Raw genomic sequence first — 25,055 nt, forward strand, 5'->3', positions numbered from 1 at the left:
AGCATACCAAGTTTAGACAATTACACTAATTCAATTATGTGTGAAGAAACGCAGAATACAAGGTGTCGATGCATCAAGATTTCTTTTAAAATTTCCCAGCTAATTTTTGGACCACTCACTGAAGGACACGACCTCGTTCCAGGAACATTGAAATGCGATCACGAATCAGCTGATGGTATCGTATTTAGAGATTGCGCTGCTTATTAGGCGACACACTTATAAAGAGATAAAATTTCTACATGTAACTTCTGCTTTTACATTTTGTTATATTGCTTCAATTTTGTCAGTGACCATGGATGAAATACAGAGCAGATGGAAAAACCTAAAGCACACATTTCGGCGAAAACTGATAGATGTTAAAGATGAGCAAAAGAGTGGCTCAGCTGCGACAAAGAAAACAAGATCCAACAACTGGCCATATATGGAAAGGCTGTGCTTCATGTCGGATTTGTTTGAACCACGCCGGTAAGAGCAACTGCATGTATGAAAGTATGAGTGTACATTGTTAAGCTGCACGTATATATTACACAGGAGCCACAGCAACATTTCCCCAGATGAAAAGAATTGTGCGTATGACAGCACCGCAGCAGAGGAAACACCTGTTATCCTTGAAGATCATTGTGAAAACGAGGGGATTTTTGAAGAAATGTTTCCATCGCCTGGCTGCTCCCCTAAAGCAACCTCATGCACAAGCAAAGAGTCATCCGTGGCCTTGCCTGAGGGGACAGAGAGACGGGCACGAAAGAAACAGAAAACAATGAAAGAAATCGAGGAAATAGATATGATAATTGATGCCATAAGGGGTGCCCTCGCAGCAAGCCAGGCAATGGACGACGTAACCAATTTTGTGTTGTCCCTTGTTCCGTCAATGAAAGAAACTCCTAAGCACATGCAGCTCCGCTGCGGTTAGAACTTCAAAATATTGTTGCATCCTACTGCACGGGAAAGTATCCAAATCTTCTTGTTAAAGATGGCGATTAGTACAGTTACACTCATCTGAAATGCATAAAAGGCAAGACTGCAATAAAAGATTTAGTACAACATAGGAACTGTGAAATTGTTCAGTAACTGTTAAGTCTCTTTTTAATTCTTTCTCACTGTGTACCACATTGTTCTGACACTTTTTTCTAGATTGGCACCCTAGCTGTTTCAGGAATATTGCTCAGTTTGTTTTGTGTAATTGATGTGGCTCTGTATTGGAAAGCATACATGTTTTTTTTTGTTATGCTTGTCATTTGTCTGTAGTTTAATATACATTCGTACATACTCGCACCCTTTTTCTTCACTTGTTTTTCTTCTTCTTTGTTTACTTCCGCTCAAGTTGTTCTCTTATATTTGTTATGCTTTTTGACCTGTATGGTAATGTCATGATATTGCTTTAATTTGCTACCATATAGTAATTCCTCTCACCCCCTAACCTTGACCAGAGGTCCCAATAGAGCCTTTGACTATGGGACCTCTTTTGTATTTCACATCAGTCAAAACTTGTGACCACACTGAAGCAATATACAAATGAAAAATACACTTTGTCAGTTTGCAGTTCAGTGACATTACAACAAAGCAAAGCAATTGAACTTATACAAAAAAAGAAATGGTTTCCGTTTTGCCTGTTAGCTGAGCATATCACAAAGGGAAGCTGGGGGGGGGGGGTACGGAGTGGTGCAGTAAGTAGCAAATCCAGTGGTCAGGCCGTAACATGTAAAGATATACAATGTAATAAAAAAGTATTGAACGAAAAAGAATATTGAACTTTTCTATTAGATAGCCAAAATAATCTACATATCTAAGCTGTTCACTTCACTCCTGCTCGTTTCCTTGCCGTTTTTTTCTTTTTCTTTAGTTTTTTTCCTCTCATTTATAGCCTTTATAAGTATTTTGGTTTGTTCTGTTGTGAATGCTTTAAACTACTGTTTTAATTGTACGACTAGCAATTGACTTTATATTACTTTACAGTTTGTACATATACTTTGTATAATCTTCCTCATAGTTACTACTTTATTGCTGTTTTATGCTTTGTATTTCCTTTAATGTATATATTTTCTGACAGGAGGTTCCCTTTCAGCCACATACTCTGGGACCTCCTTCTGTATACTTTTGTAAACATGTATGCCTCCTCCTTATTAAATAAATAAACTGAAACTGAATAAAACATACAACTGGTGTACACTGTTAAACATTTATTTCGACAGCAAAGTGACATAATATGAGACACTATTCCTTCAAACAGGAGGAGTACACCAAGTACCAAATTCACCTTTCGTGCTCGCATTTCAATAGCCAACCACATAAATGCCTGTTCTTATTTACATTACTTACTTCTGAGAAGTGTCACTGTGTCACACATCAAACAAGAATCGGCTAGCATGCAGCACGCCCAGCAAAGTCCTGGTGGGTACTTCTTTTGTCTCTAACGGCCGCAGACCAGCAGATGCCCGTTGCCAAGGCACAGAACCCTCCGTACTCACAAAGTATGAGCAGAAAAGGTATCTTGTTTCCGCTGCTGTTCTTGTATAATTGTGCCCAGTTGGAGGTCGCAGACTGAACATGGCTGAGGTGCCAATGTCGTGGGTGGTGCGCCACTGGCCACTGGTTATCTTGCCATATGCATCTTCAGTGTCGACATAGTTCGCCGTCATGTAGATCACGTCATAACGCAAGAAATTGTGTAGGATACAACATGCCATGACAACGTAGTCTGCATTTTGCGGCCGGAGATTGATGACACGCCGAAAAATCCTGAATCGGGAGACCATGCATCACTCCAAAAGCATTTTCAACCCACCTCCTGCAAATTTAAGTAAAAAATATTAAAGATAGGCAAGGGTAAATTTTGTGCTTTTGGTTACCTGGCTCTGCTTAGGCGGTAATTGAAGATGCGCTTGTTTTCATCCTGGCATCTCCCAGAATATGGCCGCAGAAAATCCGGATGAAGTTGAAATGCTTCATCTCTGAAGAAAACGTGAGGAGGAACGATGTTTGTGCCAGCAGCTGCTTCGGAGGTGGGAGGCCAAGCACGCCCTCTTCCAATGATTTTCCAAAGCGAGAAGCAGACAACGTGCCACCATCGCTTGGACGTCCATACGCCCCAACATCAGCGCATATGAATTTCAGATTGCTGTCAACAGCGGCCATGAGGACGATGGAGTATGTGCCCTGTAATAAAATAAGACTATAAGCGGATGTGATGAAAATATGACCTACTGCGTTAATTACCTTGTAGTTGTAATACAAGCTGCCTGAATTAGGAGGAGCTTGTATCTGAACGTGCTTGCCGTCGACAGCACCAACACGGTGAGGGAAATTCCATTTTTCCTTGAATTCCTCGGCTACCTCTTGCCAGGGTTCAGTTGTCAGCACCTTAGTAAAGAAAAAAAAGTCGCTCTTAGCGTGTGAAAAAACCATTTGTTCCATAGAAGCATACGCGAAGCAAGCTAGTTCATGCACACAGGTACTCGGAAAACAAGCTGAAGGAGTTGGAGTTTGTAACCACACTGTAAGTGCTGGTAATAAACAGCTTCCATGTGTAGTGGTTAAATGCGTACTTTTAGGTATAAAGGTTGCAGTGTTCTCCACAGCAGCCTGCATACGTGATGCACAATGGTCGCCACCGTTGAGATGCCAACCCTGAAGCTAATAGCAACATCTTGCATGCACATGCCAGATGCGAGGTACCTGAAGAACAAGGTGTTCAGATTGATAACACAGAACTCGGTTTAAAGGGAAAAATTAAAGGTAGCTTATGTTCTGTTTACCACTACAAAGGAAGACATCGCAGTGTGATGTTTGCTCTGCAACACAACGTCTGCTCTGCCTGGTATTATTTTTTTTTATTAATTCATTACATACACACAATACGCAATACCGTTTGGACCCATAGCCTTGGCGGCCAGTCCAATAACAAAATATACATAAGAAGAACATCGTACTTATTGTACGACACAACTTAAACACATAGTATGAAAGCATTTTTACATGAAAATATAGAATAAAGAGAAGACTGTCCTGACATCAGGGGATGCAAATAGAAAAACCCTGTAAGCATTCAATATTTTAGCTGGTCTTTACACTGAGTGGGAGTGCATGACATATTAGAGCACCGTTGAACTCCACGAGTCTCCGTCCATATAAATTGTGACATGGTGATAAGCTAATACAGTTGTTACTAACTGCCCTCGTGTTTCGTGCCGGAAAATTAAATATTGTGATAGGTAGCGGATTATTATAACGTATTATTGCATTAACTACCTGAACAACATTTACTTTATACGCCTAATTGAACGGCAGAACACGAAGCAATTGAAACAGATGTTTAATTGGATGAGCATCTTTAGGAAAGGTAACTATTCGTAGTGCCCGTTCTTGAAGACTGACGACAGGTTCTACATCGGTTTTGTACGAGACTGTATAATACCTAAGTAAAGTATCCTTAAACTTGTGGGTCAAAACAATGACAGGCTTTTAATAATACATGACAACCATACGGCAATTTGGAACATACCTAACAATTTGATATTTCCAATGCACATCTGGTTCAAAGGGCCTGTCCCTCTCACACAGACATGCACACGCACACGTGCACGAGGCGTCCCCTCTCATCGTGGAAACTACACCCCAGCTCCAAGATGTAAACACAACAGGAGCGACGCCCTGCCCTTCCCAATCCCCGAGGGCAAAGGTTGCCTCCGTCGAGGTGATGCCATCTCCAATCTCCACCCGGCCAGGCAAGGATCCATATCGCTTTTCTAGGCATCGCCGATGCTCTAGGAAAGGCTTGTTGAGTGCGCACGTGCGGTTAAATAAATACAAGAACACAAATATGCAAGGTTTGAGCAACGTCTCGTGTTCTGCATCGTTGTTCTATTTTGGCCAGACAAGAATGGTGTATGTAAGGTTAACTGCATGCAGAAATGGCATAGCGTTTCCTTTGCCTATAAATGCAACACTGTAAGAGATATATAAGCGTAAAATTTTATTTTATGCAGCTTTTGAAGCCGTCTTCCCGAAATGAAACAATATTTAGACAGATATACCAGAATCAGCTTTCAGTGTTCTTTCCTGAAGATCACTGTGGTATCAGTTACAGCGTCAAAACGGTTCAAAAATAGTAAGGTGAGATAACTATCTCGCAAGTGTTGCCAGGCACTGACTGAGACTAATGCTGCGTAGGTATAGCATGCTTACCTGAGTACAATAGCAAGCCGTGCACGTGAGGGCAGCGGTTCGCGCACGACGTGAAGCCTTGTCAAACCTGCTTCGACAAGTGAGTGCAGGGCTTCAAAGGTCTCCGGTGACATTCTTTAATACTCTTTGAAGTATTCCTTGTCTCCCGGCATCAGCAAGGGCAGCTGCACAACACAAACGATTCATCCTTTTGCATGGTTTTCTATAGGAGCCCCGGAGCGAAAGCTTCCTGTACAAGTTCGAACTCACCGTTAAGTAGAATTCCGACTCCTGCTTCCGGCTCTCCCAAATAGGGCGTACCCACCAGTGCCGGTAGCGTAGGAGCTTCACGATCAATTTCTTTTTCTCCAGCTCACACAGTTCATTTAAAAGAAGAAGCTTCACGTTGGCCAGGGCGTGAGCAGACGAATTTAACATTCGGCACGTACCCACTCGCTCGTCACCATCGTCAACTTCATCGCTACACGTTTTGCAAGGTGCTTGCAAACTCAATAGTGGCTTCTTTTTTTGCAGAAGCAAATACTCCTCCAAGAGAAGAGCTGTGGCTTCCATAGTACCGCAACAACGCAACCAGAGTGCAGAAAACGAAACCACTCCACCGACGCCGCACTAGCCGCACGCTCACACTTGCGGTGTTGTACAACGTTTCACTCGCCGCAGCTGCAGACTAATAAGGGAACGTAAATTCTCAACGCTTTTAACATTGAAAAACGGTGTGGTTATTCTATTTTGAAATAATTTGAAATAATATTAAGAAAATTATATTATTTGACTAATTTCTATGTTGTTTTTACTTAACGATGCAGGCAGGGTTACTTCCTGAGCAGGTGGAAGCCTTGGGCGTCGCTGCGACGGAAATCGCGCTGTCGCAGTCGCACGTGAAACCTGTCAGTGAAAATTTCTCTGCGACGTGCGCGACAGAGCGATTCTTTTCGCCCCAATCGCGCCATGTGAAACAGCCTTATAACGGGTGAACTTAACGAGCGCGTCTTTCTGCGCACATCGATAGCTGCAATGCATGGCAAGTGATAGCGGCGTCGGCGCACTTTTTATAGTGGGTGCCAATAAAGAGGAATCTATTGATAGTCATAAAATAGAGTTGCCTTTTCTCTCCTCGCCACGCGCATATAAACATGGTTAGGTATTTTATTTTTGTTTAATGAATGAAACTGTAAATTGTAATATTTTTTAAAATACGTTTTTTTTTTCTTTCTCAATCTTTGTTTCCTGCTCGGTCACAATTGGTTCTGAACTTCTTTTCGCCCAAGTTTCGCGACCTATAAGGATTGGCGTTGTCCTGTACATTTTCATCCGTGGTAATTACGTATGTTCGAATATCACATTGTTCTGAGCAATATAAACCACCGTATTGAATAGTTTAAGCCAGCTACGTTTCCTTTAGGTATATTTTGCACATTTCAACGTTCGTGCGCCAAATACAAAAAAAAGGAATGCTGACAAATGTGATGTTTGTTTTCAATACGGTAGGTGACTACTCTGGCATGTTTAAACATTTCGAAAGTTCTCGCACGTCTGGTGTTTACCATGCAAAAGAATTAAATGAGGCTACGCAACATTACATATGTACGGTCAAGGGTACCAATGATCTCTATCATCTGAAACCTGTGAGCCGCGGCGGTGCCTTAGCGGTTGTGGCATTGCGCTGCTAAGAACCAGCTCGCGCAATCGATTCGCGGCCGCGGCAGCGTCATTTCAATGTGGGCGAAATGCAAAAGCACTCGTGTACATAAATTTAGGCACATGCTAAGAAACCCCAGGTCATTCAAATTAATCCGGAGTTCCCCACTACAGCGTGCCTCATAATCAGATGGTGGTTTTGACACGGGAAACTTTCTTTTCGTATGCGAGAAAAAAGTAGACATATCCCGTTCTTATTTTCCATTTAATTACGCCAGCACTCTTTTTAAAGAAACTGACCCCGCAGGGGCGTCTGCGACAGCAGGCGTTTGGTGCGTTGCGACACCACGGACCCGAGCACATGAGGGTTGGACCCTCCCGCGTGTAGCCGTGCGCGGCTTAGCCGTGTCCGGGGAAAGGGGGATCCTGGAGGTTGAGCCGATGCCGGGTGCTCGGACCTTTAAGGCCCCCCGGCGGAGGCAACACACCTCTTTGGCCTCTGCTTCACGTAGACGGCACCCCCGGACTGACCCACCCGGGGGAAATCGGTAGTTGCCTTTTCCTGTCTGTCTCTTCCTCTAGTCTTCGTCTTTCCCTCACTTTTCATCTTTCCTGTCTTCTCCTAGCTTCCGCTTACTTCCGATTTTTCCAGGCAGCAAGGGTTAACCTTGTGTGAATAGCCAGCCTAGGTTATATCATATTTGGTTATAGTGGTAATGTACAGCTGGCGTTTGCAGGCCGTGTTTCACAGGTCCTGCAACGTCCCCTTGTAGGACTCCACGGTGGGTGGCTGGCGTTACTGCCGAAATTACAATCTCTTATGGCTTCTTCTTTTCCCCCCTTAGCTGATCGCTCCCTCAAGAGGGGGCGCACCGATGATGTCTTCGAATTTTTCGCCCGTCAAAAAGAAACTTTTCCTCGTTTCCATGTAGTGCACTCCGAAACACCAGACAAACCCGTGCGAGCAATGTCACCATTCCTAGTGTCCAAGTCTCTTACCCAAGTTTTTGGTACAGGTTATAAAGCATCCAGGATGGCAAGCGGTGATCTCCTCTTGGAACTCCGCAACCAGAAACAATATGAAAAGCTACCCAATCTAGTTTCATTTGGCGACGCCAAAGTAACCGTAACTCCTCATCGTACCATGAATACCACCCGTCGCGTAGTCTCTGATGATGATCTCTTGGAGCTGACTGAGGCTGAGCTCTTGGAGGGCTTCAGTGAGCAGAATGTCATAAATGTTAAGCGAATTAAGATGAGGCGTGATAATAAGGAAATTCAGACCAAACATCTGATACTTACTTTTGGCACAAGTGTTCTGCCCGAGTCCATCGAGGCCGGGTATATCAAGCTCCGAGTTCGCCCGTATGTTCCCAATCCCCTGCGTTGTTTTAAATGCCAGCGTTTCGGTCACAGCTCACAGAGATGCCGAGGCCGCCAAACCTGCGCGAAATGCAGTGCTCATGAGCACACCTCTGAATCTTGTGAAAACTCTCCCCATTGTGTAAACTGTGAAGGCGAGCACGCCGCGTACTCGCGGTCGTGCCCGTCTTGGAAGAAAGAAAAGGAAATAGTTACGATTAAAGTAAAAGAAAACATAAGTTTCAAAGAAGCACGCAGGCGGGTATCTTTCCTGCCAAAGCACACCTTTGCCGAAGTGGCGCGTCAGGGGGCAGCGCCACAACGGTCTCCGGCGGCTGTCCGTCCCACACCCAGTGAGGCGGCAGTGACGCCATCCGCGCCCTCGGCGACTGCAGCTAACGCTGCTACGCCACCACAGCAGGCGGGGCCAACGACCACGAAGGTGGGCGCAGCCGAGGCTACCCCAACCTCCCCGGCCCCATCCAGCGCTGGCAACAACCGGCGCAGCCAGATCCCTCAGGGAGCCCCACCGACCTCCGGGCTGGTGGGTGCAGGGGTCTTGCCTTCCGAGGCAGGACCCTCACAGAAAACTTCTCGCTCGCAAGAGCATGTGTCCGGCGCCTCGCAAGAGGCAATGGACACTTCACATGTCCTCACGGCGCGCCACGCGCCTATGGAGCGGCGAGGCTCCCTCGAACGCTCCAGAAAGGGCAAAACCCCGATTACAGGGCCTCGAAAGAGCTCTGTAATCTAAGGCATAACATCTGTTTCCTTACACACAGCACCTATTCACTTCCAATATGGATACACAAATAATTCAATGGAACATCAGAGGTCTTCTTAGAAACCTAGATGACATGCAGGAACTCATCCAAAAACACAATCCAAAAGTGCTGTGTTTACAGGAAACACACCTAAAATCCAAACATACAAACTTTCTCCGACAGTACATAACTTATCGCAAAGATCGCGATGATGCTGTCGCATCATCGGGCGGTGTCGCCATTGTTATCCATAAGAGCATTGCGTGGCAACGTTTACAGCTACAAACGCCTCTCGAAGCAGTGGCGGTTCGAGCTGTTCTCCTAAACAAACTCATCACCATTAGCTCTCTTTACATACCCCCAAATTACAAATTAACGAAACATGAATTTCAATCCTATGTAGATCAATTGCCAGAACCTTATGTTGTTCTTGGCGATTTCAATGCGCATAGCACCTTGTGGGGAGACTCTCGCATCGATGCGCGAGGTCGTCTCGTTGAAGAGTTCCTTTTTTCTTCTGGAGCGTGCCTTCTAAATAAGAAAGAACCCACATATTACTCTCTTGCGAACAGATCCTTTTCGTCAATAGATCTTAGTATTGTTTCCGCATCTATACTGCCTGAACTCAAATGGGAAGTTACGAGCAATCCTTACGCGAGCGATCACTTCCCCGTACTGCTAAGAACATCTAAAGAAAATGAATTTCCCCCACAAGTTCCTAGGTGGAAGATAGATACAGCCGACTGGGAGAAATTTCGAAATCTATCTAGAATCTCATGGGCTGATATGCCTTCTCTAGAAATCGATGCCGCTGTGGTGTATCTCACAGCGTTCATAATAGATGCCGCATCTAAATGCATATGTGAAGGAAGTGGTTTGGCATGCAGACGGCGCGTCCCGTGGTGGAACGACGAATGTAGGATTGCTCGTAAGAAACAGAACAAAGCGTGGAGGTTGCTATGCACTTCCCCCACTGCAGAGAATCTTATCAACTTTAAGAAAGTAAAATCTCAAGGCAGGAGAACCCGCAGGCAGGCCAGAAGAGAAAGTTGGCAGAACTTTTTATCAAGTATTAACTCGTTTACAGATGAGGCGAAAGTCTGGAACCGCGTAAATAGAATTAGAGGGCGGCAAACATATTCACTCTCTCTAGTAAATACACAGGGCGATACACTGAAGGATCAGGCCGACTCACTGGGGGAACACTTTCAGAGTGTATCAAGCTCAAATCATTATTCACAATCCTTCCTAAAATATAAACAAATAGAAGAATGCAAGCCACTCATCAATAAATGCCGACAGAATGAACCGTACAATTGCCCTTTTAGTGCTGCCGAGTTGAAAGCTGCCTTGAGCGCATGCAAGACCTCTGCACCGGGATCCGATAGAATCATGTATGAAATGCTCAAAAACTTACACAATGACACGCAAGTAACACTACTTACACTGTTCAACACAATCTGGGACGCAGGGTACCTTCCAACGGCATGGAAAGAAGCCATTGTGATCCCTGTTTTGAAACAAGGGAAAGACTCTTCTTCAGTGGCAAGTTACCGCCCGATAGCCCTCACAAGCTGCATGTGTAAGGTATTTGAAAAAATAATAAATCGGCGACTCATCCATTTCTTTGAACAAAACGAAAAGCTTGATCCCTTTCAGTGTGGCTTCCGAGAACGGCGCTGCACAACCGACCATCTTGTACGTATTGAAGGACACATTCGTGACGCGTTTGTACACAAACAGTTCTTCTTATCCATATTCCTCGATATGGAGAAGGCGTACGATACGACCTGGCGCTACGGCATCTTGCGAGACTTATCGGAATTGGGCATTCATGGTAATATCTTCAATGTAATAAAAAGCTACTTGTCCGATCGTACCTTCCGGGTGAAAGTCGGCAATGTGCTGTCACGTCCTTTTACACAAGAAACTGGTGTACCCCAGGGAGGCGTGCTCAGCTGCACACTTTTTATTGTTAAGATGACAACGCTTCGTGCTTCCTTACCACCGGCCATTTTGTATTCCGTCTATGTGGACGACATTCAAATAGGCTTCAAATCCTGTAACCTCGCAGTATGCGAGAGACAGGTACAGCATGGATTGAACAAGGTGTCAGGGTGGGCAGAGAAAAATGGTTTTAAAATCAATCCTCAAAAGAGTTCTTGCGTGCTGTTAACAAGGAAGAGAGGCCTGGTTCCGGATCCTTGCTTGGAAATGTGTGGACATCAGATACCTGTAAACAAAGAGCACAAATTTCTAGGTGTTATACTCGACAATAAACTTACTTTCGTCCCACACATCAAACATCTTAAAGAAAAGTGTCTGAAAACAATGAACCTAATGAAACTTCTGTCGCAGACTACGTGGGGTAGTGACAGGAAGTGCCTAATGAATCTCTATAAGAGCCTCATCCGGTCACGATTAGATTATGGTGCCGTGGTATATAACTCTGCCTCCCCGAGCGCACTAAAGATGCTTGACCCTGTTCACCATCTAGGTATCCGCTTAGCCACGGGCGCTTTCAGAACAAGCCCGATTGAAAGTTTATATGCCGAATCGAATGAATGGTCTCTGCACCTACAGAGATCATATGTTAGCTTTACATATTTCCTTAAAGTACGCTCCAATCCTGAACATCCATGCTTTCATAACGTTACCGATATGACGTGCGCTACACTTTTCAGCAATCGTCCCTCTTTAAGACAGCCTTTCTCGCTGCGTGTGAAGCAGCTTAGCGATGAAATGCATGTCCCGCTCCTCGAGCATCGCTTAATGCACCTAACCAAGCTCTTACCTCCTTGGGAGTGGCAGGTGATACAATGTGACATATCCTTTATAAAAGTTACAAAGCACGCTCCTGAGGCCGAAATCCGAATGCACTTCCTAGAACTCCAGCACAAGCACTCCTGCGCAGAGTTCTACACAGACGACTCGAAGTCAAATGCCGGGGTATCCTATGCAGCCGTCGGCCCATCGTTTTCGGAATCCGATGTACTGCATCCGGAAACAAGTATCTTTACGGCCGAGGCCTACGCACTCCTCTCTGCTGTAAAGCACATAAGAAAATCGAAATTTCCGAAAGCAGCGATCTATACAGACTCTCTCAGCGTCGTGAAGGCCTTAATGTCACTCAGCAAACATAAAAATCCCGTATTTATTGAACTCTACACCGTCTTGTGTAAAGCGTACGTATCTAACCAGCATATCATTATATGCTGGGTGCCTGGCCATAGGAGCATCGAGGGCAACGTTCTGGCGGACGAGATGGCCACGTCTATCGCATCGCAAGCCGTTAACCCTACCGCTGAGGTGCCTGTGACAGATCTCAGGCCTTTCTTGCGAAGGAGGATGCGCGGCCACTGGCAACGCATGTGGGACGCGGAAACAGATAATAAGCTCCACCTAATTAAGCCACAGTTAGGACTCTGGCCCTCTGCTACAAAATCACGCCGAACAGATGTCCTATTCTGTCGTCTAAGAATAGGACACACATTTGGCACCCACAATTTTTTACTCACTGGAAATGAGCCCCCAACCTGTGGGAGATGCGGAGAGAGGCTGACCGTCCTCCATGCCCTCTTGGAGTGTCGGAAAGCCGAATCTGACAGAAAAAAACATTTTCTGTTCGCATACTGGCAGCATATTCCCCTTCATCCTGTAATGTTACTCGGCCCAGAACCCCTCTTCGACACTAATGCAGTCCTAAATTATCTGAAAGATGTTGTGTTGCATGTAGTTAGCCCCACATGTTCGTAGCGTCTCCTCTCTTCAGAGGATGGCGCTATGACAGTTCTTTCGTGTAGCACGTGCCTCTAGACCCTTGTATTTCAAGGGCTCTGGCGAGGCAACAGTGCTCCAGGCATTTTAACCATCTCATATATTTTCTATTCTGCACACATTCTTTTACGATGGATTTTAATGTTCATAGTATTCGTCATCTGTCATCGCCATAATTTTATAGCAAGTAGATTTTACGCACTCTACAGCGACTATTTTTAGGCCACTTTACAGCCAAGTCACATCTTCCACAATACATCGTCAACATCACCACTTGTCATGGCGCTCTTTGGCCAAGCCTGGCCCTTGCGCCACAAAACACTACACATCATCAAAGAAACTGAACAGAGCTAGCGTCACCAGGAATTGTATCAATCTTTCAGCGAACTCAATGGACTGCAAGTATATTTACCATCGCGATCAAGATACGTATGTCCAATACGTGAAATTCAGCTTGTTGAAGGCAACCAGAATAAATTTGGAGGTATGCGAAGGAATATTATTTGGCCCATGTGCGGGTACGCGACGGGCTGCGGTGATGGTGGTGCCTCTTCTATGGAAGATGCTCGGGTAATAGCAAAATTTTTTTGCAGGCAAAACGTCTTCCTCGGCGAGTTACCGCTACTTTTTCATATCGAGTACGTCTGTTTCTAACCTATTCCTTGTGCCGATCCCGAAGATAGTGCCCGGTAAAAGTGTTTTAAATTGGTGATGATGATGATCACGATGAACCACATAACTTATTCTGCGACCTATGCTGATGATCACTCTGTTTATGATCATACCAATGATTATAGTGATCATAACTTAGGTGATCGATAAGGTGATAATGATAACAGATGGTAAAATGTTGGAAGGTGATTCAAACTTCGACTGCCGTCGAACAAACGTTCTCGCTCCAACGCGGCTTCCACAAACAACATATATGGTTGATATACATCGTTGTCACCTCCAACTCGCCCAGGAAGACAGTGTCGTCTTCCATTGACTTTAGCTAGAGATAAAATCACCTCCTAGTTTATATTGGCGCCAGCTGTGCCCGACATGTGGACCTTTATTGGTGAAAAGTTCTAAATAACAAGGCATCAGATGTTATGGCAGCTACATGGTCACTAATGGTGAGAGCGGAGACATTAATGCACCACGAAGCTTTGCACTTCGTGCGAAATTGCACTGAAAGCAGGCAAGTACTATATAAGTTACGCGATACATCGCGAACACTACGTAATAGTGTATAAACCCTCATTGGCACGGGTGATGTTTCGTGCAGGAATGGTTACCTTCTTCCTACGGTGCGTCAAAAACCATGCTCTACGAACAGCCACGCATTGCAGTAAATATTTCGTGCCCCTCACTTCAGGAGCAGTTCCCAAGGGAAAAAAAAAACAATGCTTTTATGCAGGCTGCACACGCATTTTAAATCAACAAGTACGTCGCGTTTAAACATTTAAGAACGGTTGCTTGTTCCGGTGCCCAACCGATACAACATATGGCTATTCACATTGTCACGTAGTAGCGAAGGTAAAGAACATAGTAGCAATACTGTGATTGACGAAACCAACTTTTTTTGGGTGAACTTGTTCCCACAAAAACAGGCTACACTTAAAGCACAACGATAGCGGCGAACATTCGGCGATCGTCGAAATCTGATCTGCGGGGCAAGCGCGTCGGCTGTGATACACTAGTCATAGAAGGTTCCAGAATAATCGCTGGTGCCCGCGTGACTTTGCGAAAGTTCTACACAATTCACGTCACGCAAACATGCAACCAGATTACACAAGGTCCGGTGACAACAGACAGCAGATAGAACCATCGACAACGCTTGAGAAACTTCCGGTACATGCAGGCGCGTGTTTCCATAGAAAAAGAAATTCAACAAGAGGGGACACTCGGCAAAAACTAGCAACAGGAAACACGTCACTCCTAGTGTTATTCCCATCCACTAGCTGATACAGCCACTGTAAAAAAAAAGTGAAATGAACGTAGACAACGCTTTTTTTTCTTTCCTGCTAAAACTACAAAGTTTTGCTTGTAAATGAGCTTACACTTAGCGACTTATTATTTTTTTTGCGTCACCTAGCAACAAGCTAGCGGCACGCCAGACGCGCCATATGCATGCGCCATGCGCCAGGCACGCCACGAAGGGAGCGAGGCCGGCTCCGCTTGTGAAGTTTGCCTGTTCGGCGACCCATTTTATTTGCACGTCTCTTGTTTGTCAAGGTCCTGGCGTATTTTTGCGTTCCTTGTGCACTTCGACAGGGCGTCACTGCTCTATTAAGTGATAGCGTTAGCACCCCGTGCTGCAGAAAGAACGCATGGCATCGGCGTCCCGTGTCTGGTGTCCAGCGTCAAACGTCGTTTCGATAAAATGATTTTGTACGGCACATAACCAGACCCTCCATGTGACGCAAGGAAGCTACTGAACTAGTTGAATTTCTCAAGCTTAAATACGTACAAAAATCGTAAAGTACGACTTACAACCTACAGACATACTAGCGTCGGATCGTAATTTGAATATACGAGAAAACATAATTCTGTTACGTGTACACTGAAAGAAACCCCTTTCCCAGCATTTCTACAATCCAGAGACCGGTCACGGCGTCGGTCATTTGCACGCGCCAGCGCATGATCATCTTTGTCTGCATGTGCATGAGCATGTCTCCAGATGGCGCTCACCTCCGCCGCATCGCGGCGCACGCAAGGGGCCGCGTTTCTACCGAAAAGCCCACCTTCGTGCATAGCGTTCGGGGAAAGCATTCCGCGGTAAACATTAAGGTTTCATATGCTCCATGTCCGGGAAGCGCGAGAAGCAGTCAGGGATTTTTGAATTCTAAAGCGTTCCACTCTTAAAGGCGAAGCTTAAGCGTCCTCCATCATCTTGGACTAAGGCAAGGTGAGGCGTTTCACAGTCTGCGACGCATTTCACGCAGTTTAGGCTTTTACGGCACGGAACCGAGACTTGTGAGGCAGTTAGGTAAAACAGCTCGGCCATCCTGACGTAGTTTGAGTTAATGACGCGTACTCAGAGCTGTTTGCGACGCTTTCTATGAGGCACAACATTACTTTGACTTTTTTCGGTAATTTTCGGGCACGCTCGCTACACCTGGCTTTTTGACGCGGTTAGTTTCGCGTGTACTGAATCTTACTGGGACAAGTTCTGGCGCTTTCTCTGACCCCCAGCATTATTGCGACTAATTTCGTTAGTTTGTGGGATACTTTTGAGGCACACTCACCGTGCCCGGCGTTGTGACGCAGTTAACGAAAAGGATCTCCGCTTTGTGACGTGGTTAGTTTGGCTTGACTGAATCTTGCTGGGATAAGTCCGTGACGCGTTCTTTGACCATCCAACATTATTGTAATTTCGTTACTTTTTGGGATACTTTTGCGGGCGCTCACCGCGCCTGGCGTTGTGATGCAGTTAGCGAAAAGCAGCGTGGTCGTGGTGAGAAAGTAAGTTTGGCGTGTACTGAATCTCAGTGGGGCAAGTTTGTGACGCTTTTTGTGGGCGAGCACCAACATATACCTTATTTCGCTACTCACGCTTGCGAAAATGCGACGAGCGATTGCCAGGAATGATAACACTTGAGCGTGTTTTTGGCGCCGGCAGAATGCGCAAAAGATAACGCAGAGGAACGCGAAAACCAAGAACTTGAAAATTCTGGCTTCTCAACGACTGAAAGCAGGCCTTGCACCCACATTTTGTCTTGAGTGCTCGTAGAAGGAATTCTGTCAGCATCTAGCATGGTCTGGCTGAGAGCCTGCGTTGCGGCCACTTCGTATGCAGCTTACCAACGCGTATGCTGAGGCCAAGTTGTTTTGGAAACACGCAGTTTCACGGGTATTTGTGCTCTTAAAGTGCGGGAAATAAAGACCGGGAATGGGGAATGCTTGCAAATCAGATATTTTCATATTTCATGGAATTCTTTGGGATGAGTCTGGTATATTCTATGCCATGTGTACGTACAAGCGAATTCCTTTTGGTTTGTAAAGGTACGTCCTCCCTTGCGGAAATCAGCCAGTGCAAGGCGTCGCCCTTAAAAACGCGCGCCGCGAAAGGAGCTTTCACGGTAACAATTATCTGCCGCGCGAGGATGGATCCGAAACCCATTTATTTCGCGGCGCTTCGTTTCTGGAAGAGAGAATAGTCTTCGTTTACTGGAGGAGACAATATTCTAGAGGTATTCGAAATCCCAAAGGTAACGCCGGAAGAAGTAAAGAAAGCCTTGGGAGATATGCAAAGGGGGAAGGCAGCTGGGGAGGATGAGGTAACAGCAGATTTGTTGAAGGATGATGGGCAGATTGCTCTAGAGAAACTGGCCACCCTGTATACGAAATGCATCATGACCTCGAGCGTACCAGAACGTTGGAAGAACGCTAACATAATCCTAATCCATAAGAAAGGGGACGCCAAAGACTTGAAAAATTATAGACCGATCAGCTTACTGTCAGTTGCCTACAAACTATTTACTAAGGTGATCGCAAATGGAATCAGGAACACCTTAGACTTCTGTCAAGCAAAGGACCAGGCAGGATTCCGTAAAGGCTACTCAACAATAGATCATATTCACACTATCAATCAGGTGTTAGAAAAATGTGCGGAATATAACCAACCCTTATATATAGCTTTCATTGATTACGAGAAAGCGTTTGATTCTGTCGAAACCTCAGCAGTCATGGAGGCATTACCAAATCAGGGTGTAGACGAGCCGTATGTAAAAATACTGAAAGATATCTATAGCGGCTCCACAGCCACCGTAGTCCTCCATAAAGCAAGCAACAAAATCGCAATAAAGAAAGGCGTCAGGCAGGGAGATACGATATCTCCAATGCTATTCACAGCGTGTTTACAGGTGGTATTCAAAGACCTGGTTTGGGAAGAATTGGGGATAAAAGTTAATGGAGAATACCTTAGTAACTTGCGATTCGGTGATGATATTGCCTTGCTTAGTAACTCAGGGGACCAATTGCAATGCATGCTCACTGACCTGGAGAGGCAAAGCAGAAGAGTGGGTCTAAAAATTAATCTGCAGAAAACTAAAGTAATGCATAACAGTTTCGGAAGAGAACAGCAATTTACAATAGGCAGCGAGGCACTGGAAGTCGTAAGGGAATACATCTACTTAGGGCAGGTTGTGACGGCAGATCCGGATCATGAGACGGAAATAATCAGAAGAATAAGAATAGGCTGGGGTGCGTTTGGCAGGCATTCTCAGATCATGAACAGCAGGTTGCCATTATCCCTCAAGAGAAAAGTATATAATAGCTGTGTCTTATCAGTACTCACCTACGGGGCAGAAACCCGGAGGCTTACGAAAAGGGTTCTACTCAAATTGAGGACGACGCAACGAGCTATGGAAAGAAGAATGATAGGTGTAAAGTTAACGGATAAGAAAAGGGCAGATTGGGTGAGGGAAGGAACGTGAGGTAATGACATCTTAGTTGAAATCAAGAAAAAGAAATAGGCATGGGCACGACATGTAATGAGGAGGGAAGATAACCGATGGTCATTAAGGGTTACGGAATGGATTCCAAGGGAAGGGAAGCGTAGCAGAGGGCGGCAGAAAGTTAGGTGGGCGGATGAGATGAAGACGTTTGCAGGCACGGCATGGCCACAATTAGTACATGAGCGGAGGCCTTTGCCCTGCAGTGGGCGTAATCAGGCTGATGATGATGATGATGCTTCGTTTCTGCAAACCCGAGCGAGCCAATCACAAGCTTCGAAGCCGTCACGTGTGTGGTGAGGTCGGTGCTCTTGCTGGCGAGCCCAGCAGCCGGGGAGGAACAACGACTGAAACGCGCGGGAATTCTCGCGTGCTCCAGAGTCATCTCGAGAGAGGGCGAGAACTCGCGCCTGCCCGCCGCTCTCCATGACCATGGACGCGCGGTTGTGGGGCCTTAGAAACGCGGCGCCAGCTTATTTCCTTAGGCGAGGACGTATCTTAATGCCGCCTATTCACGACTTTCGCACCTTTCGCCTCTACACGCAGTACTTCTAAAAGGTCTAAACATCGACGTCACACATGCTTGTAATTATTTGACTGATGCCGTCCGGTGGAGCTTCGTAGGAAAACAACTGCTGCTTACCTGGTGCCACATCGTGGGATGAACGCACAAAAACCCGGAACGAACATTCATATTGAGCACACGAAATATTTGCTCATTTACAAGGTGCCTTGCGTCTGCGTTATGAAATTGCAGGTGATGGAGGCTTGTAAATATCGTCCGCAATCATTTGTACTAAATTAAATGCGCGGTTGAGGAGCAGAAGCAAATAAAATAAATAAATAAAGATGCCGCGCCGATTAGCTCAGCCCGCGACACGAGTGCAAGGTAGCGTTGCGCGCCCAAAACCATAGCCGGAAGATGTTAATCCAATTAGCTTGGTGCGCTACAGCCAATTTGGCCGCTGTGGTCTGTGGGAATGTGCGCTTTTGTTGAATGTCTTTTTCTATGGTCCTCCGCAGAACGATAACATTTCTTATACGGTGAAACGCGGTCATCCAATAAACACGTGTGAATGGCCCCCTCTTAAAAACATCGTCTCGATGCTACCAACAAACACGAAAGCGAAAACAAAACCACGCCCCGATAAAAAGAAACAATAGTAAAATAACAGAGAAACTAAGTCCCTAAGTTCATCAGCGGCCATAGAAAGGCTTCAGATGCACCGCGTGGAAGACTTTGGGTCGTGCGCAGCGCTGCTGTGATGGCGAATTGCCGCCTAGCATGCACTCATAGTCCAGTACTAATGCGACGGATGATTTTGTAGGGTGCCAAATAGCGGCGTCACAGTCTCTCGCTAAGCCCTCGACGGCGTATTGGAGTCTAGACCCAAACACGGTCGCCGGGCTGGTACTCGACGTAGCGTCGTCGAAGATTGTAGTGTCGTCGGTCGGTCCTCTGCTGGTCCTTGATGCGCAGGCGGGCGAGCTGTCGGGCTTCTTCGGCGCGCTGGAGACAGGCGGCGACGTGGGCATTCTCTTCATCGGTAACGTGTGGCAGCATGGCGTCAAGAGTCATCATAGGGTTGCTGCCGTAAGCCAACTTGAACGACGTGATCTGCGTTGTTTCTTGCCCCACCGGGTTGTAAGCGAAAGTCAAGTACGGAAGGACGGCACCCACGTCTTGTGCTCGATGTCGACGTACATTGCCAGCACCTCGCCGAAGGTCTTGTTTAGCCTCTCCGTAAGACCATTCGTCTGCGAGTGGTAGGCAGTTGTCCTCCTGCGGATTGTCTGGCTGTATTGCAGAATGGCTTGCCTGAGCTCCGCTGTAAGAGCCGTTCCTCGGTCGGTGATGAGCACTTCCGAGGCACTATTTCGTAGCAATATGTTCTCGGTGAAAAAAATCGCCACTTCCGCTGCACTACCTTTGGTTAGGGCTTTTCTTGCGACGTAGCGTGTAAGGTAGTCGGTGGCCGCGACGATCCACTTGTTTCCAGATGTTCATGTCAAAAAGGGTCCCAATAAATCCGTCCCGATCAGCTAAAACAGTCGTCAAGGAGGCTCGATCGTTTGTAGTAATCCCGCTGGCCTTTCAGTCGTGTCTTGCGTCGCTAGCAGCCACTGCATGTCTTGATGTAGCGGGTGACGTCAGCGGTCAGGTGCGGCCAGAAGTACTTCTTTTGTATTCTTACAAGTGTTACGCTAAAACACAAGGTGCCCGGCTGTCTGATCATCATGCAGGGTGTGGAAGGCTTCTGACCTCGTACAACGAGAAGGTAGTTTGCATGGACTGGGGAGAAGTTCTTTTTTATGAGGACGTCGTTCTGCAAGCAAAACGGAGACAGTCCACGCGAAACTGCCATAGGGAGAACGTCGGTCTTGCCTTCCAAGTACTCCATAAGGCTACTTACGTCGGTGTGTATTCCATCTCGGCGTCTACGTCGAACTTTAAAGCACCGGCGTCGACCGCAGGCATCGTTTCAGCTTCGCAAATGCGCCATCTTGCCATGTTTCCCATTTAAAAACGACGTCGGCTTTTGTAAGATTAGGTATTGGTTGCGCAATGCTTCAGAGGTCTCTTACAAAGCGACTGCAATAGGTACACAGGCCAAGACATCTGCTCGCTGTCTTTTTGTCGATGGGCTGCGGAAACTTAGCCACAGCGACTGTCTTCTGCGGGTCGGGATGGACTCCTGACTTACTGATGACGTGGCCTAGGAACAGAAGCTCTTCGTAAGCAAAGCGGCAATTTTCCGGCTTCAGAGTGAGCTTTGATGACTTGATGGCCTCTAGCACTGTCGCAAGCCGGCTAAGGTGATCGTCGAAAATTCCCGCGAAGACGATAACGTCATTTAAGTATACAAGGCAGGTCTGCTACTTCAATTCTGCTAATAATACGTCCATCACGCGCTGGAACGTTGCAGGCACCGAGCACAGTCCAGATGGCACCGTCTTGAACTCGAAGACGCTGTCTGCCGTGATAAACGTGGTTTCCTCTCGATCCCTTTCGTCGACCTCAATTTGGCAGTAAGCAGTCTTGAGATCGACCAATGAAAAGGCCTTAGTATTGCAGAGTCGGTGTAATGCGTCGTCTATCCGTGGGAGAGAGTACACGTCCTTCTTCGTGATCTTGTTGAAGCGGCGATAATCGACGCAGAAGGGCAGAATTCAATCCTTCTCCACTAAGACCACAGGAGAGGCCCACGCGTTTTTCAACGGCTGGATGATGTCGTGCAGCATTTCCTCGACTTGTTGCCTTATAGCTTTTCATTGTCGTGTCGACAGTCGGAAGGGCTCTGGAAGAGTGGTCGATAGGATTCTTTCGTTATTATGGGATGCTTCGCCACTGGTCCTTGCCGGATCCTCTATGAGGTCGAAAAACAGTTTTTGTATCGTTGGAGAATGCTTTCGAGCTGTTGTTGCTGACTCAAGGGGAGGCTTGGATTTATGTCGAATATTGGTTTGGAAGCTGTGGTCATCGAGGTTGATGCGGCAAAATCCGAATGTACAAACGTATTGGTCGTCTCCACAATTTCCTTGAGGTATGCGATCATCGCGTCCTTCTTGATCTGCTTGAACTCTTGGCACACATTTGTCAGCATGACTTTCGTTTTTCCTCCTTGCGGGCGAGCGATCCTTTTCACGACGCAAATTTCACAGTCGAGTAGTAGACGTTGGTCACCCTCGATGACGCCTTCTAGGTCTGCAGTTGTTTCGGTGGCGAAGGAAATCACAACGCTAAAACGAGTCGGGGTGCTGACCTGATCTTTGAGCACACTCAAGGCATGGTGACTACGAGATCTCTGCGGCGGTATCGTTTGGTTTTCGGATAGAGTTATCGACTTCAACTTCAGATAGATGATTCCGCAGTGTTGGATCAGGAAATTATTATCGAGAATGGCGTCTCGTAGACATTGTTGGAGGATAACGAATGTGGCAGGGTAGGTCCGGTCATGAAGGGTGCTTCCAGTCGGCGTTATTAGGTGTCCTCCAGCGGCCCGAATTTGAGGGCCTTGCCATGCAGTCGTAACTTTCTTCAACTGGCTGGTGACGGGTTCACTAATGACCGAGTAGTCGGCTCCTGTGTTTGTCGTGGCGTCGGATCAAGCTGCGTTGTGTTGACCTGTGGCTGGAACCTCGAGTCATCAGCTCTTCTTTTCTCGGCGTGCTCTTTGCTTCCAGCCTTCGTCGGGATGGCGGCGTGTTCTGGATATGTCGTCGAGATAGTCTTGTCAGCGTGTTCGTTGGTGGCGAAGGATCTTCGTGAGTTCGACAAACAGCAACTGAACCTCCGCCGATTGCTGCGTTTAGTTTTCCAGATATGGCCTTACGGACCGGCTCCGGGCTGGACCAGCGTATGGTCGGTGCTGTGGCGACAAGTAGAGGCCTGGTGACGGCGAACGTCGCGGTCATTGAGGACTCCACTCAGTGGCTACGATGTAATCCGCGATCTAAGAGGGTGGTGGTGGTGGTAAACTTTATTGAAAAGGGGAAGGGGAAAGGGGGGAGTGGCTGAGGGATCGGGCTCAAGTAAGGCCCTGGGCCTGCTTGGCCTTCTAAGGTGGTCATTCACTTTGCATCGGAGGCGGTGCGTTGATGGCAAACCCTCGTAGGCCCATCTCGCGGTATGGGCATTGGTGGTACACGCGGCCTGCTTTTCCGCAGCGATTGCAGAGCCGGTGGTGGTCAGGGGCGCGCCAAACGTCAGACATCCTTGGAGTACTGCACGTGGCGACTGCTTGGCATTTCATTTATTTATTTGGTACATACTGCTAGCCTTAACGAAGGCTTTGGCAGGAAAGGGTACATTCATAAAAGGGAAGATGCATCATTCACACATGGTTCAACGATAATCATTTACAAGAGGCCTTGGCTTTGGTTTAAAAACAATCGTATACATACTCATGTACAGCGATATAGATAATGCACATTCATGGTGACAATAGAACATAATGTAAAAAACCACATTTCATCATCTAGCAACAAAGATATGGTTAGACAGCAAAAAAGAATCGAGGCTTGTACAATCGACAACTTCTTGTGGTAACATATTTCATTCTCTGATAGCTTGTGGGAAGTATGAATATCTGAAGGTGTCATTGTGAAACCTATACTCAGATAATTGTTTATTGTGTCTCGTTCTTGAAATTATAGCTTTAGAGTGTACTAAAAACTTATTTTTGTCTATTTTTAGGGCATTGCTCTGGAGGATGAACAGGAATTTTAGTCGGAGATATCTAGCACGGTCGCTAATTGTTGGGAGTCCGGCTAAGCGTAGAAGTTCAGTTGGGGAATCATGACGACGGTATTTATTATAAATGAATCTTACTGCTTTTCTTTGTACGTTCTCTAACTTCGCCATGACACATTTAGTGTATGGAAACCAGCATATGGCGCCGTATTCTATAACGGAACGAATGAGTGACCTGTACGCGAGTAGTTTGGTGCTGGGTGAAGCGTATCTGAGGGACCGTTTGAGGAAAAAAAGCGCTGAGAGTGATTTTGTTGCCTCGTATGACACGTGTTTGTTCCATTTTAGATCGGAGGAAATTATTTTACCTAAATGCTTGTATTCTTCTACCCTATGTAGTTCTCTTTGCTGAATTTCTTATGGACAGGTTAGTGGTTCTTTCTTTCTCGTTACTGTCATGCAGACAGTTTTTTCTGCATTTAGCGTCATCTGCCAGCCTTGACACCATTTCGCTATATTTTTAAGTGCGTCATTCAGAACAACTTGATCATCCTTGGTCTGTATTAGTTTATAAATAATGCAGTCATCTGCGAACATGCGTACCGTTGCGTCAATGCCATTTGCGATGTCGTTAATAAAAAGAAGGAAGAGAATGGGAGCTAAGACTGTGCCCTGAGGCACATCGGATAAAACTTCAACGCAGACTGAGGATTGGCCTTCGAAGTGAACGAATTGTTGACGTCCTGACAAATATTCTTTTAACCATTTTGTGAGAATACCGTGTCCCAGAATTCGTTGCAGCTTATGGATTAGTTTTGGATGAGATACCCGATCAAAAGCTTTTGATAGGTCTAGAAACATTATGTCTACCTGTCCTCGCTTATCAATTGTTAATGCTAGGTCATGAATAGTCTCTATTAATTGAGTTGTTGTAGACAAACCACTCCTAAATCCATGTTGGTTAGGGTTAATTACAGAATGATTTTCAACAAAAGTTACGATGTGTTTTAATATTAAATGCTCAAAAGTTTTCCCTGCTTTACAAGTGAGTGAAATAGGACAGAAGTTGGAAGGATTCGTAGCGTCACCTGATTTATGTATCGGAATAATTTTTGCAATTTTCCATTCTTGAGGAACCTCAGAAGTTTTCAACGATTTTGTAAAAATTTGCAATAAGTATTTGGAAACCCATTCAGCGTGCCTTCTGAGAAAAGTATTTGGAATGTTATCTGGGCCGCTGGATGGTTTTATATCAAGATTAAGTAATAAAGAAAGAATTCCCGCTTCCGTTATATTTAGCTCACATGGTACTTCACCTATGTAACTTGTCTGTGCGATTTTGTCTGGAATAGTGTTATTGTCTACTGTGAAAACTGATTGGAAAAATTGATTAAATTGGGTAGCCTTGGTTAAGGCTTCTGTTGGCAATAAGTTGCTCTTCTTTTGGAACCCTGGATTTGAAATAGTGCCAAAATTTATGAGGGGATTTTTTAATGAAGTTATTTAAGGTTTCATCTAATTACTTTTGTTTAGCAGTTTTCGCTGCTATCTTCAACGCGTGAGAAAGTTCGCCAATCTTTCTTGCACAATTGATGAAAGAAGTTGTTTTGTTTCTAAGCTTTCTGAGCCTTGCAATTCTGCGTTATAAATGTATAATCTCTCTTGATATCCATGGGTTCGGTTTGCGTACGGTTTTTA

At 45.9% G+C, this 25,055-nt stretch overlaps 1 protein-coding gene and 1 pseudogene across 1 annotated transcript; both read right to left on the reverse strand.

Moving 5' to 3' along the window:
- Positions 1–2,336: 2,336 nt before the first annotated feature.
- Positions 2,337–3,162, reverse strand: LOC139051553 (uncharacterized; annotated as a pseudogene).
- Positions 3,163–19,547: 16,385 nt separating this feature from the next.
- LOC139051554 (uncharacterized) lies at positions 19,548–21,768 on the reverse strand. Its single transcript, XM_070528521.1, has 3 exons — positions 21,680–21,768; positions 19,841–20,036; positions 19,548–19,781 (listed from the first exon to the last, which is right to left on the reverse strand). Exons 1-3 carry the CDS (start codon positions 21,766–21,768, stop codon positions 19,548–19,550), a joined length of 519 nt encoding a protein of 172 aa, XP_070384622.1.
- Between the last annotated feature and the right edge of the window lie 3,287 nt (positions 21,769–25,055).

The sequence above is a fragment of the Dermacentor albipictus genome, unplaced genomic scaffold (genome assembly GCF_038994185.2).
Source record: "Dermacentor albipictus isolate Rhodes 1998 colony unplaced genomic scaffold, USDA_Dalb.pri_finalv2 scaffold_12, whole genome shotgun sequence".
In the NCBI taxonomy this organism is placed as follows: domain Eukaryota; kingdom Metazoa; phylum Arthropoda; class Arachnida; order Ixodida; family Ixodidae; genus Dermacentor; species Dermacentor albipictus.

Bases quoted from the DNA above. Each gene is read 5' to 3' on its own strand.
- LOC139051554 (XM_070528521.1), bottom strand. From the start codon at position 21,768: ATGCTGACAAATGTGTGCCAAGAGTTCAAGCAGATCAAGAAGGACGCG. The intron at 20,037-21,679 runs GTTTGTACATTC...GCTACGAAATAG, and splicing joins ATTGTGGAGACGACCAATAC to TGCCTCGGAAGTGCTCATCA. The intron at 19,782-19,840 runs GTGCCGTCCTTC...GAAACAACGCAG, and splicing joins ACATCGAGCACAAGACGTGG to ATCACGTCGTTCAAGTTGGC.